The 15,103-nt window shown below is 42.1% G+C and overlaps 1 protein-coding gene across 2 annotated transcripts in view; it reads left to right on the top strand.

The window, feature by feature from the left end:
• The window catches only part of ANO7 (anoctamin 7), a 31,517-nt gene extending 22,111 nt beyond the window's left edge, over nucleotides 1–9,406 (top strand). Inside the window, exons 16-24 of one of the 2 annotated variants that reach the window (XM_072155293.1) lie at nucleotides 357–468; nucleotides 815–869; nucleotides 1,647–1,744; nucleotides 2,022–2,158; nucleotides 2,310–2,515; nucleotides 2,602–2,744; nucleotides 2,874–2,964; nucleotides 3,041–3,200; nucleotides 8,424–9,406. In XM_072155293.1, the coding sequence (XP_072011394.1) occupies nucleotides 357–468; nucleotides 815–869; nucleotides 1,647–1,744; nucleotides 2,022–2,158; nucleotides 2,310–2,515; nucleotides 2,602–2,744; nucleotides 2,874–2,964; nucleotides 3,041–3,200; nucleotides 8,424–8,464 (1,043 nt within the window). In that variant the 3' untranslated portion in view covers nucleotides 8,465–9,406. The remainder of the gene's footprint in view (nucleotides 1–356; nucleotides 469–814; nucleotides 870–1,646; nucleotides 1,745–2,021; nucleotides 2,159–2,309; nucleotides 2,516–2,601; nucleotides 2,745–2,873; nucleotides 2,965–3,040; nucleotides 3,201–8,423) is intronic. The other variant, XM_072155294.1, reaches the window with a different exon arrangement.
• Nucleotides 9,407–15,103: the final 5,697 nt, after the last annotated feature.

Raw genomic sequence — 15,103 nt, forward strand, 5'->3', positions numbered from 1 at the left:
TACAGCAGCTTTTGTGTTTAAGATGGACAACCCCTTTAAGTCAGTTGACAGAAAGAGACACCAAGAAATAACCAGACATGTCACACATCCAATGTATTAAAGGGGCGTTGCACAGCCACGTGTAGCAAATACTGAATGTTCTGTAATGTCTTAAGTACATCATGTCCTACCCTCCAGTCCCATATGGAGATACTCTCTACTCTGATATTACATCACATATTCTACTTACACTTACATTGGGGGTGTAGTTGCAACCAGAAAATTCTGTATGAGGCTTTGTATATTTAGGTAGAAAGGGAATGTACAAACGTTTGTGGATTGTATTAGTTGTATGATACATTGATTCCTCCTCGCAGAGATGCATCGTACTCAATCCTTACATGAAGACGCCTTCACCTTTAAAGTTTTCATCTTCCAGTTTGTGAATTTCTACTCTTCCCCGTTCTACGTGGCTTTCTTCAAGGGCAGGTGAGAAGGCCAAGGAGGGGGAAATATTCCCTGGAGGGAGCAGCCTAGGGCAGGAATAAGTGTAATAAGCACGTGATCCGGTATAATACAGTCCTCCCCAGACATTGGAAGATTCTCCATATTATATACAGTCCAATTAATCTAGAGCTAAGGCCTGTGCAGGATGGCGGGTATGTGCTGGGCATCACTATGTTGTAGTAAAGCATTGCTCTCCAGCCTGGGGGCGCACAGCATGCTGCGACAGCACATGGTTTCTCTTACTTTGTGTTCTGAAATCCACCAAATGTAACACAGAGTAGACGTAATGTGAGAAAAATCCTAAAACACCTCTGTCTGTGTCCTTCAGATTTGTAGGATATCCTGGAGAGTACGGAAAACTCATGGGCATGAGGAACGAAGATGTAAGTAGAGGGAGAAAACAAACTTCTTTCCTTTCTTTTTTATTTTAGAAAAAAATCTACCATTTGATGTGATGCATTATAAACCAAATATACCGTCAGACTGCTGTAACGACACTGATGCAGGATCACATCTTGGTTAATCCCTGAGTTGAGTGGTTTTGTTGAAAAAACTATTATAAAATTCAGGACCTTGGGAAAGCTGGATCCACATTACACAAACTTTCTGAACAGCCAAGATGGGACTAATGAACCTGAGCTGGATCACTCGTACACAGCAGCTGGGGGATGGTGCAGTGATTGATTACTTCGGCCTGACAGGGACAATTCAGTGATTACATCACCCTGTGAAGCAGTGCATAACTAATTCGAGAGGAAAAGAGCTGAGACAGAGCTTCATTATTGTAATTTTAGAATTGTTTTTTTCAGCAAAACCACTCTGTTCAGGGATTAAACAAGATATGTTTCTGCATCAGTGTAGATACAGCATTCTCAGGGTATGTTTGGTTCATAATGCATGAAATCAAATGGTAGGTTTCCTTTAAATAATCATTTGTGTCTGTGAATGTTCCAAGACAACTTTAAGCTAATATACAGAGATAATTTCTGTATATAAGGTAAGATCTACCTTCTATACAGAAACAGCGCTCTCGTCTCTCCATTGTGGTGTCTGGTACCGCCGCCTAGCCCCATTCACTTGAATGCCTGAACATAATAAGCAATGTTGCACATGATGAGCGCAGTAGTCCTTGAAACTGACGTCTCTTTGTCTTATGGCAGTGCGGTCCTGGCGGATGTCTGATAGAACTTGCTCAGCAGCTCTTTATCATTATGGTTGGGAAGCAGATTGTCAGCAATGTGCAGGAATTCCTTGTACCGTAAGTTTGCTCAATGTTTTTGGCACAAACAATTTAGCCACAACCCTCCGCCTAGTGCATAAGGCTACCAACACACGAACGTTGTCTTTGTCCGGGTGCCATCAACTGATTCATCGAATGGCAAGACGATACATTAATTCACACACATTACCGTGGTTTACACAGATCAGCAAAACTCAGAGCAAGTCCTGTTCCTACTATTATCATCCGTCCACATCCTCTGCTACCGTACCTCTGTATTAGTCCAAATAAACCCCTCTGTTATATCTCTTAATAGAAAAGTAAAGTCCTGGCGTCAGCGAAGACAGCTGGCAAAGGTTCGAGGCACCCAAATCCTGGAGGAACCTCAGCGCTGGGAAGAGGATTATGAACTCATTGAATGTGAGGGTCTATTTGAGGAGTACCTGGAGATGGGTGAGTAATGCGCCATTGTCCTGCATGATCTCTCTGGTCATAAGATGGAGTCGGCATCTGCCCATGACTGGTGCCATCACCGTACATAACCAGATCTGAGACATTGGCTGCACATGGTGAAACTGACCTGTTAGTTACTATTGTGTCTCAGTCATACAGTTTGGTTTTATCACCATTTTCGTGGCTGCCTTCCCTCTGGCTCCCCTTTTCGCCCTTCTCAATAACTGGGTTGAAATTCGTCTTGACGCCCAGAAATTTGTGTGCGAATATCGGCGTCCGGTGGCAGAACGTGCGCAGCATATTGGAGTTTGGTTTCTTATTCTGGAGGCTTTGTCACAGCTTTCTGTTATCGTCAATGTAAGTAACCGGCACCTGATATAGAAATACAAGTGACACCGGGTTCCAGTTCATCCAAATAAACGTCCATTCTTCATTTATTGCAGGCTTTTCTCATTGCCTTCACCTCGGATTTCCTTCCACGTCTCCTCTACCAGTACGAGTATGACAGTCACTTGGAAGGATACCTAAATTTCAGCCTATCCTACTCTCCACACAGCTACGTCGCAGCAAACCACACCCTGTGCAGGTGAGAGCGGTCGGTGCATGACATCCATTACAGGTAATTCTACTGAGAGGAAGCCATGGTTGCTTTATTCCATCTCTCTATAGGAGGAATCACAAAGACTCTTTCAATATCCTTATATTTATTCTGCAGGTACAAAGCTTTCCGGGATGAAGATGGGAAATACACTCTCTTCTACTGGAAGCTCCTTGCTGTGAGGCTTGGCTTCATCATTGCATTTGAGGTGAGCTATCATTTGAGTTGAGATCTAAGTGAGATCTTTAGTGTCTGGGATTTCCGATTCCATCTTGTTTTTCCAGCACGTGGTCTTCTTCAGTCTCCGTTGCATAGACTGGATGGTCCCAGATATTCCAGAGTCAGTGGAGATTAAAGTGAAGAGAGAGCGGTATTTAGCTAAGCAGGCGCTGGCAGATAACCAGGAGGTTCTCCTGACGGTGAGTCCGTCCTCCAGCTCTCCAGGTCAGTCAGTGGCACAATGTGTGCGGATGTGTTGGTGTTGTGTGGTTACAGCCTGCCTTGAATATATGTGTTGTGCCGGTTTGTGATTGTGTAAAGGTGTTGTGGTTGTGTCACAGTGTTGTGGTTGTGTCACAGTGTTGTGGTTGTGTCACAGTGTTGTGGTTGCGTCACAGTGTTGTGGTTGTGTCATGGTCTTGTGGTGGTGTCACGGTGCTGTGTTGCCTGTTATATAGGAATCTCTTCTCTACATCATTCCATCTCCAAGGAACCAGGTAAGTTACATCATGGATTTTAGCTTTTTTGTCATTGTGATGCACCTTCCTAAAGGAAAATGAAATTTGTAACTATGTATCTACCTGTACATGTAGCGCTGCAAGACCCACAAAAGAGGTGTCACTGACTCTTTAGTGACTTCTACTATTTGTGTTTCTTGAACAATGGCAGCTCTTCATATGGGCGGTATGGGCGGGCGCCCAGGGCCTTCCGGCTTTCCATGCCTGGGCCCTATATGAAGATCGCTAGGTTAGAAAATAACTCTATACTTACCTTCTGGCCCCGCAGCTCCGTCTTCTCCTCTTCTGGCCGCTGCGAAGAAGCCGGTGGTCAGTCAAGAGGCAAGAGGTTTTTTTCAAGGGGGACATTTCTGTAAAGGAAGGGGCCCTGCTGAGGACACTTCATTTATGGGGGGCCTTCCGTGGACATTTCATTTATGGGGGGCCCTGCTATGGACATTTCTTTTATGGGGGGAGGGCTCTGCTGTGTAAATTTCATTTATGGGCGAGGGCTCTGCTGTGGCCATTTTATTAAAGGGGGGCTCTGCTGTGGACATTTTTGTAATGGGGAGCTCTCATGTGGACATTTCATTAAAGGGGGGCCAGTATGGGCTGCGGAGGTGTCGTCAGGCAGAGGAAATCAGGCCTCAGGGCACAAGGTTGGTTTGGATGCTGGGGGGCCCTAGTCGTGTGAACAGCCCAGGGCTCTTAATCCGCCACTGTTCTTGAAGGTCCAGTAAAGGCTAAGATGAAAGTCCCAAATATTCCCAGCATTTACAAGATCTCTTCCTGTTAATGATTTTAACCTACTTGCTTACATTCAGAAGCTGAAAATATGCCATGGACACATAGTAATATCTTGCACTAGACAGCATCAGGAGTGGGCCCACTGGGCAATAACTAAGGTCTATGTATAATGGATGCATTCTGATGAATATTTAATAGTATCACTTCCATCAATTATTCTTTTTAAGAAAATGGAAACTTAAAACTTCCTTTATTTTAGCTTACACTTTACTGATTGTATATGTAAACTCAGATGTAAACTTGGCCTTAGGCTACATTCACACGAACATATGCCGCTGGGCCATAGCCGGGCGGGCATACATCCGACACCATGGAGGGGAGCAGAGGTGACCCCTCCCCTCTCCATAGAAATGCATGGCGTACAGGCAGTAACACAGGGAAAAATGGGACATGTCCTATCTTTTTCCTGTGTGGCACCGTATCTCTCCAAGTGGCCATTCCCATTTATGGGAGACGTATGTACAGCTGCAAGCTTGCGGCCGTACATATACCCCCCATACAGTCATGTGAATGTAGCCTTGGGAGAGTTTTACACAGCGGTGTATTTGTAACTAGAATTGTATCCTACAGGGAAATAGTATAATGGAAAGTTTTACACATCATCTGTCTATAGGATCCATTTTTCATAGTACGGCCAGGTGAACTTTGAGCTGGTCCTGGTATAGTTACAGCACTGAATATAAGTAATGAGTCTTATCCATTCACTGACAGCTAGCAGAAACGTCTACAATGCAAACTATTCATATGATTGTTTCCTAAGACAAAGACAAAATAACACAACCAATGGATCATGACTTTTAATAAGTAACATCCACAACACTAGCTAGATAGTGAGTATATAGAAAGACTAGATTTAGGATCACAAAGCATTGGATCTAATGCGATACATAAATGGTGCAAGGATTCTTTGCGGGCGTCAGCTGTAATTATAGAGCCCAAAGTAATTATTTCGGGTTTGCTCCAGAACTTTCTGGGATTCTTTAGTTGCCTCCTCCCGTCACAGTTTGCTGCTTTCATGGACACTTTTAGGACAAACAGATTAACATAAATTAAATGTGATGGGATGGTCGGACAATGGAGGCAGTGAGCGGCTCTGCAGCAGACAGGAATGCTGAGCGCGGCATCGGGGTAATGGTATTATCCCGCTAATCCTATTCTTTCTGCCGCTGTTTTATTCCACGCACTTGAGGTGTTTTTTTTTTTCTGGGTTCCTCTTCCCGGCTATGAGGCCACATTGTGCGCTGTGCACTTTGCACTCTGACTCCTCTTTTGTTTTGGGAGAATTTAAACATTCACTTTCCAAATCCTATAATGGAAGCACATTCCTCCCATCCCCAGCACATTCCTCATGTAATGTCCGGATGACGCGGATCACGCCTTGGCCGTTCACAGGTGCACAATTCAGGAGAGACTGGTCAGTGGCTGCAGGATTCACATAATAAGAATCATCACAATAACCTGCTAAGAATTTATAGTTGGTGGGGGGGGGGGGGTTATTCGTTATTTTGTTTTTCCTTTTTGCGTCTGATTTTACTATGATTTTATATTGTGGCGCACCATGGGAAGATCAAATGAGTGTCAGAAATTTGAAACCGCTTTGAAGAAGAGGCTTAGAAGTTTGTTGACTTGATCTGTTTATGCGCCATGAAAAGTGTCAGGAGACTAGAAGTGCAGCAAAAGTTTTGGATTGAAGAGCTGCGCCTAAATTGAGCGACAAAAAATGGGGATGAATGCTGTCAGAAAAACAGCAAAATTGTGGTGCTGACACATTATTGGGGCACATTTACTTACCCGGTCCCTGCGCGATCCCCGATCCGGAATTTCCGACGAGGATGAACTCTGCCGCGATTCATGAAGATAGTGCGCCCGATATCCTGCATGTGACGCTTCCCCGCTCAGGTTTGCCGGAGTTCACCATCTTCTTCTCTGTGTATGTAAGTGCATGGCTTGCCATTTTAAGTTAAATCCAATTTTTAAGTTGTCCAAATTCGGTGGATCGTCCGAAGGCCCACCGCCCAATTCGTGTTGCATAAAGCCGGCGCATGTGACAGAAACTCCTTTTAAATACCTGTCCCAGCGGCGCAAAATGGAAATCGTCGGGATGTCTGACGAAAGTGCGGTTTGCGGGGCCCTTAGTAAATGAGCCCTATTATATTATTACCATATATACTCGAGTATAAGCCTAGTTTTTCAGCACAAAAAATGTGCTGAAAATCCAAACTTGGCTTATACTCGAGTAAAAAAAGGGGCATCGGCTTATATGTGGGTCGGCTTATACTCGAGTATATATGGTACATAAGACATTCTGGGACTTCATCTTGCTGACAATGGGGGGAGTTCATTATTGGCTATGCACCCTTTTTTTTTTTATGGTTTGCGACGTGTGCACAATAGTTAGACACATCATAAAAAACATGGGCGATAAAAAATGGTGCAAAGCCAATAATGAATTCCCCTCATTGTGAGCAAGATGAAGTCCCAGAATGGCTTATGTAATAATATCACTGTATTCAGCTGTTTCTGAGCTACATTCCTATGTAGATTGGATCCAATAGAGGTTGTCACCCAGATATTTGCCTAAATGGTTACTTTGAGGCTGGGGACATTAATCTCCTCAGAGGAGAAGGTGGAAGCAGTTTATTACCACATCTGCCTTCCCCTGCCCTCACTGGTAGTAAAGTAGTGAGAAGGTGGCGGTGCCGGAGCTGCTGGGTCTGACAGCGCTGATCGGACATCTGCCACACAAGGGGGTCTTTTCCCCCTGTAACTGGGGCTCTTATACATGTCTCAGTTATTATGAAAAACTTGTAAATAAATAAATACAAATTTTTTAAATACATTTATATGACATAATGGGAGACATATAAAGTAAACACACAATAAATAAATATATAGAATAGATTAACCCCTTTTATGACCGTCATATTATGTTTTAACGGTGGCCATAAAGGGTACTCCTTCTCATGCGCCACCTTTCTACGTTGGTAGATCGTCTCCTGTAAGTGCCGGTGTCAGGCTGTGTTATCACTGCCCAGACCCGGGACTAACACCCCGGATCGGAAAATCTCTAATCCCGGGTGTTTAGCCCCAGACATGCTCAGCATGCTGGTAACTTACATTATACACTGCAATACATGTGTATTGCAGTGTAACAAGCAATCGGACAAACGCCTGTTCAAGCCCAAGTGTGGAATAAGTTTTTTTTAAAAAAAAGAAAAGTAAAATCATTTTATAATAAAAAAAACAAATAAAATGAAAGTCGACTAATCTCTCAAGTTGCATATAAAAACCAAATAAAGTATATAAAACACAAACATATACATATTTGGTATCTCCACGTCTTTATCAATCTGTATAATAAATCTAAAGCAATATTGATCGTGAACGGCGTTAAAAAAAAACTGGAAAAACTTCCCATAATATAGAATTTTTAATCAAATACCCTAGTTCTACACCACAGGAAAAAAATAAACCCTCAACCAGATCTGTTAGGAAAAAAAATAAGTTGTTGATACTTTTTTGCTCTGTAAACTATATAAAAGAGGTATCGCCGTAATCATAGTGAACCAGAGAATATAGATAAAATATTATTACGTTACGGTGAGCAGCTGAAAAAAAAGGACTAATAATCCAAAACAAAAATGAATGATTAGTATCACAAAGAGTAATAAGAGCTGTGTGATATAACGAGACGTGCACCCGTGTGACCATGGTCAGAGTTCTCTCCACTGGAAATAAACAATGAAGCTTCCTATAGAAGGACAGCAAGCAGAGATCTGGAAAACTGTAAGGAATTGATACAGAAAGTATATTGGAAAATTGTGAAAAACTTTTCATTTATACAAACAGTAACATTTATTTCCTGATATGGGAACACTCCTTTAAGTTGTGGCCTATAAACTGCTACATCAGATTCTCCCCTCATTACGATGCATTAGGTGAATCCAGTATCTGTATGGTGACAGGTAGCGAGTCCACCATTGTGTCCTATGTTTTCTCGCTTCTTTGGCTTGGACAGATCCGGCAAGTTCTGTGCAGCGCTGCGGAATCTGTGTGTGCTATATAAATAACGGAATTATTATTATTATTATGATTGATGCTGGATTTTCCTTCACCAGTTATTTCCCATTTTCTTTCTTGACAGCAAGTTGCGTTTCACCCTGCGACCTGAACGACAAACTCTGAGAAGCCATTTGTGGACTGGAGTCATATTCGGAGGCTTCAGTGTTTGGCGATTGGTTTCCCCCCCTGCCACGAAAGTCCAGCGGTGCGATAACGCACAGGAATCGGATCTACACAGAGATCTTAATGCACCGTGGCGGAATCGGAGCACGGAACAGAACTTCTTCTCATAACTGAGCCCAACATCACCATGTGATAGGTTAATGTTATGACAAATTCATCTATGACGGCTCACTAAATAAAATATATTACAGAAAAAAACTATACGCCACCATGCAACTTTTACCAAGCACAACTTTATCAATTATATGTCAAATGAACATTTAAATTATTATTTTTTTTAAATATGAGAAATCTTATCTATCTTACGAAAGATATAGAGCAAATTAAAGGTGATGAGGATCCTAGGAATGGTTCAGCGCAGTCTCCTCCCCTCCCAGCCTGATCCATTGCTCCATCCTGCAATCTTAACCTTATGTAGTTGTACAATGGTAGAGCGTAGGGGGTCTGCCTTAACTGATGCTCTCTAGGATCAGAATTGATATAGTGTAGACCGCACAGATCAACTGAGCTCTGAATAAGACATAGTTACTGTGGAAACTAGGGGAAGCTGCTAATGACCGTCATTCTGTGGACTTCTACAATAAGGAGGGTGGTCGCACATGTAAGTGGGTCCAGCAGGGGGTCTGCATAATTATTAGCGCACATCCGTCTTCCAGAGCCACAAGCACAAGTGAATGTTTTGTATGGAATAAGATGTAATACATTGTAGATTTCTATCATGTCTTCCCTATAACCTACTGCCTCTGTCCCTCAGGCATGTACTGTAGATTATAGTCAGTATATTACAAGTTATAATGTATAGTTGCACATGTATATCTCACATCTGACCAAAGAAAGAAGAAAATGAATGAAAATCTCAAGATACAAATAAAAATCATTGAAAAAAAATAAATTGGTATTTTCGTTCTTTAAAGTTATCAGCGTGTTTGTGTAAACAATGCGGAATAATCTGTTCCGCGTATAAGAAAATCTTCTTCTCCCTTCTCCACATTTTCGGTTTTGCAATGGCTGTCGCGTCCTGTGTTAACCTTTTACCGTCTGATTGCAAAATTGTTCTAGAAAACTATGTGTTTATGTCTTGTACGATTCAGTGATGACCTACGGGAAGAATATTTTTTTGCGGATTAAACCATTACGCAATATATAACGAAGCCCAAACATTAGGAGCTACTGGTGTGATGGAGGCATGAGGCACACAGTACCCCCCTGTCAGTGACTGCTCACAATTGGCAGCGCTGAGTGAGACATCACAGTAATCCGTGGGTATGTCTGACTTACGCTGACACCCTGTCACACATTCAAGGCCAATTTACTGCTTTTTGATCTTGATGCAGGTTGCACAGTCGGAGTGCCACAAACAGGTTGTGACAGCCCCTGCTGTGCCTTCCCCCCTCTTCCAAAAACATCAATGATGTCTTCCTGAGGTCTGTAATCACAGAAATGAGGCACACAGTGACGGGAGCTCACGATGATCCATCACAGGCGTAGTGGTGGCTGGGAGTGGCCATCCAGAATAGGAGGTAGATCCTGAAATCCAGTGACAATAACACAGATGTGGCTCTGCTTGCTGTGTCTTATATTTCGCTACATGTGCTCTACAATGTTCCGACCTCCAGTTCCGTGTATTATTGTAAACGGCACAAAACATGTTTCTGCGGAGCCCCCAGGTCCAGGTGCTGCTGTGCGCGTCCCTCATGTGACAGCCCCGGGCACATACCTTTAAAATCATAATAATAAAAATATTAACTTCAGAATATAAATTGGCGGGGTCTGGAGTCCTCACATCTCGCAACTTCTAAGGTGTCTCATCCACATAAACTGTCTGCCAGGAAGAGCGCAAGGACCGTCTCCATGTGAATTTAAAGGATCAGGATTCTGTCTCCGGTGAATAAAGCTACAGGCTCAGTACAAAATTACAGCATCGTAACCAAGCAAAGTGCATAAATACAGCACCTGAACCAAGCTCCGTACATGAATACAGAATCAGAACGTTGCTTTGTACATAAAAACAGCACCAGAACCGTACTCCTTACACAAATACAGCATCAGATCACAGAAATACCAGAATCAGGGTTTGTAGATTACAAAAAGCACCACAACTAAGCTTTTTACAGAAATCGGGGGCCAAAACCAGTTCCCATTGAAAAGTACACCACCCCAACAGAAATACAGCATCGGATTCAAGGTTATTACATAAGTACAGATACAGTGGCCCAAATAATTTTTACATATATACAGTGCCACAATTGAGTTTGCTTAAATTCATTGGCATGAATGTTTTTGCATTTAAACAGTGTATATAATTACAGTACCATAGCCAAGTGCCATACAAAAATACAGAACCAGAAACAAGCTTTGTACACACATGCAGCACCTGAACAAGTTTTGTACATAAATACTGCACCTTAATCAAGCTCTGCACAATAATACAGTATCAGAACTAAGGCTTTTACAAATATACAACACCAGAACTAGGCTCTGTAGATAAATACAGCACCACAAACAAGCTTATTACCGAAAAAGAGTTCTGTTTCAAGGCTCTGTAGAGAAATACAACACCACAACTAAGCTTATTTCAAATATACAGCAAAGGATTTAAGATCACTACATAAATATAGCACCGGGACTGTGCTCCGTATATACATACAGGGCCCTCAGTTGAATATACATAAATGCACAGCCCCAGATTTGACACATATATACAGAGCCCCTTTTGAAAATTATACACCGCTTAAAGCTTCCGCGCTCCCACTGTGTCCCCCTGCTGCTGCTGACACCAAGCTGTTGCTGTGGTTGTGAGGAGCAGGAGGGCCACACAGGAACTCGGAGTCTCAATACGCGGATGTTATTGATTCCAGTACAATCTTGAGCAGGCACATGCGCCCCCTACCTGCTACATATGGCCTGACAGCACTGGTGATAACCCTCGTAGGGTAGCAGGCAAGGGCAATGCAGCAGTAGGACCATTCAAGGGGATCTATTCCAACTCCGAAACAGTGAGGATGCAAAATTTACCTTAGGACTAGGGGGATTTATTAAGTTGCTGTTTGCAACTGTTTATTTTTTTGCATTATAGTATCATATGTACATTATTCCTATGTCGTTTGTACTGTGACATCACTACTTTTGCTATCCCTGTGCTTATTATTATAATATGTGTATAATCCCTTTATAGTGACATCACTATGTATTATGCCTGCACTGTGACATTACTTTGCATATTATTCCCGTACTGTGACATCGCTGTGTGTATTATCTCTGTACTGTGACATCACTGTGTGTATTATCCCTGCACTGTGACATTACTGTGCATATTATTCCCGTACTGTGACATCACTGTGTATAGTTTTTTATATTGCACTGGGAGCTGTCGTCATTATTATACAGCTTTACCTCTAACCTGTATTCATTATTCATCTATTTACATGGGTATAGGGGGATCTTTTTGTTTGTCTCTCCCGTCAATGGGATGTTTTAACTGGTTTTTAACTTGTGATTGTATACTTAATAAAGATTTATATTTTCCATTACACATCCGCTTTCTTCTTTTTTGAATTCATGGTTTCCAATTGGATGTGTTTAGTTTTCTTTCATTAGTACCCCACTAGTTTTTCCTTTGATATTATAATATGTGTATAAGCCCTTTATAGTGACATCACTGTGTGTATTATCCCTGTACTGTGTCATTACTGTGTGTATTATCCCTGTACTGTGGCATCACTGTGTGTATTATCCTGTGCTGTGACATCACTGTGTGTATTATCCCTGTACTGTGACATTACTGTGCATATTATTCCCGTACTGTGACATCACTGTGTGTATTATCCCTGTACTGTGACATTACTGTGCATATTATTCCCGTACTGTGACATCACTGTGTATAGTATCCCAGTACTGTGACATCACTGTGTATAGTATCCCAGTACTGTGACATCACTGTGTATAGTATCCCAGTACTGTGACATCACTGTGTGTACTATTCCTGTACTGTGACATCAAAGTGTATATTATCCCTGTACTGTGACATCACTGTGTGTATTATCCCTGTACTATGAAGTCACTGTGTGTATTGACCCTGTACTGTGACATCACTGTGTGTATTATCTCTGTACTGTGACATCACTGTGTGTATTGACCCTGTACTGTGACATCACTGTGTGTATTATCCCTGTACTGTGACACCACTGTGTGTATTATCTCTGTACTGTGACATCACTGTGTGTATTATCCCTGTACTGTGACATCACTGTGTGTATTATCCCTGTACTGTGACATCACTGTGTGTATTATCCATGTACTGTGACATCACTGTGTGTATTATCCCCTGTACTGTGACACCACTGTGTGTATTATCCCTGTACTGTGACATCCCTGTGTGTATAATCCCTGTACTTTGACATCACTGTGTGTATTATCCCTGTACTGTGACATCGCTGTGTGTATTATCCCTGTACTGTGACATCACTGTGTGTATTATCTCTGTACTGTGACATCACTGTGTGTATTATCCCTGTACTGTGACATCACTGTTTGTATTATCCCTGTACTGTGACATCACTGTGTGTATTATCCCTGTACTGTGACATCGCTGTGTGTATAATCCCTGTACTGTGACATCGCTGTGTGTATAATCCCTGTACTGTGACATCGCTGTGTGTATAATCCCTGTACTGTGACATCGCTGTGTGTATTATCTCTGTACTGTGACATCACTGTGTGTATTATCCCTGTATTGTGACATCACTGTGTGTATTATCCCTGTACTGTGACATCCCTGTGTGTATTATCCTGTACTGTGACATCACTGTGTGTATTATCCCTGTACTGTGACATCACTGTTTGTATTATCCCTGTACTGTGACATCACTGTGTGTATAATACCTGTAATGTGACATCACTGTGTATTATCCCTGTACTGTGACACCACTGTGTGTATTATCCCTGTACTGTGACACCACTGTGTGTATAATCCCTGTACTGTGACATCACTGTGTGTATTATCCCTGTACTGTGACATCGCTGTGTGTATTATCCATGTACTGTGACATCGCTCTGTGTATTATCCCTGTACTGTGACATCACTGTGTATATCCCTGTACTGTGACATCACTGTGTGTATTATCCCTGTACTGTGACATCATTGTGTGTATTATCTCTGTACTGTGACATCACTGTGTGTATAATCCCTGTACTGTGACATCACTGTGTGTATTATCCTTGTACTGTGACACCACTGTGTGTATTATCCCTGTACTGTGACATCACTGTGTGTATTATCCCTGTACTGTGACATCACTGTGTGTATTATCCTTGTACTGTGACACCACTGTGTGTATTATCCCTGTACTGTGACATTACTGTGTGTATTATTCTTGTACTGTAACATCACTGGGTGCATTATCTCTGTACTGTGACACCACTGTGTGTATTATCCCTGTACTGTGACATCACTGTGTGTATAATACCTGTACTGTGACATCACTGTGTGTATTATCCCTGTACTGTGACATCACAGTGTGTATTATCCCTGTACTGTGACATCAGTATGTGTATTATCCCTGTAATGTGACATCACTGTGTGTATTATCCCTGTACTGTGACATCACTGTGTGTATTATCCCTGTACTGTGACATCACTGGGTGCATTATCTCTGTACTGTGACACCACTGTGTGTATTATCCCTGTACTGTGACATCACTGTGTGTATTATCCCTGTACTGTGACATCACTGTGTGTATTATCTCTGTAGTGTGACATCACTGTGTGTATTATCTCTGTACTGTGACATCACTGTGTGTATTATCCTTGTACTGTGACACCACTGTGTGTATTATCCCTGTACTGTGACATCACTGTGTGTATTATCTCTGTACTGTGACATCACTGGGTGCATTATCTCTGTACTGTGACACCACTGTGTGTATTATCCCTGTGCTGTGACATCACTGTGTATAATACCTGTACTGTGACATCACTGTGTGTATTATCTCTGTACTGTGACATCACTGTGTGTATTATCCATGTACTGTGACATCACTGTGTGTATGATTCCTGTACTGTGACATCACTGTGTGTATTATCCTTGTACTGTGACACCACTGTGTGTATTATCCCTGTACTGTGACATCACTGTGTGTATTATCCCTGTACTGTGACATCACTGTGTGTATAATACCTGTAATGTGACATCACTGTGTGTATAATACCTGTACTGTGACATCACTGTGTGTATTATCCCTGTACTGTGACACCACTGTGTGTATTATCCCTGTACTGTGACATCACTGTGTGTATAATACCTGTACTGTGACATCACTGTGTGTATTATCCCTGTACTGTGACATCACTGTGTGTATTATCCTTGTACTGTGACACCACTGTGTGTATTATCCTTGTACTGTGACACCACTGTGTGTATTATCCTTGTACTGTGACACCACTGTGTGTATTATCTCTGTACTGTGACATCACTGTGTGTATTATCCATGTACTGTGACATCACTGTGTGTATGATCCCTGTACTGTGACATCACAGTGTGTATTATGCCTGTACTGTGACATCAGTATGTGTATTATCC

Source organism: Engystomops pustulosus, chromosome 6 (assembly GCF_040894005.1).
Source record: "Engystomops pustulosus chromosome 6, aEngPut4.maternal, whole genome shotgun sequence".
Lineage (NCBI taxonomy): Eukaryota > Metazoa > Chordata > Amphibia > Anura > Leptodactylidae > Engystomops > Engystomops pustulosus.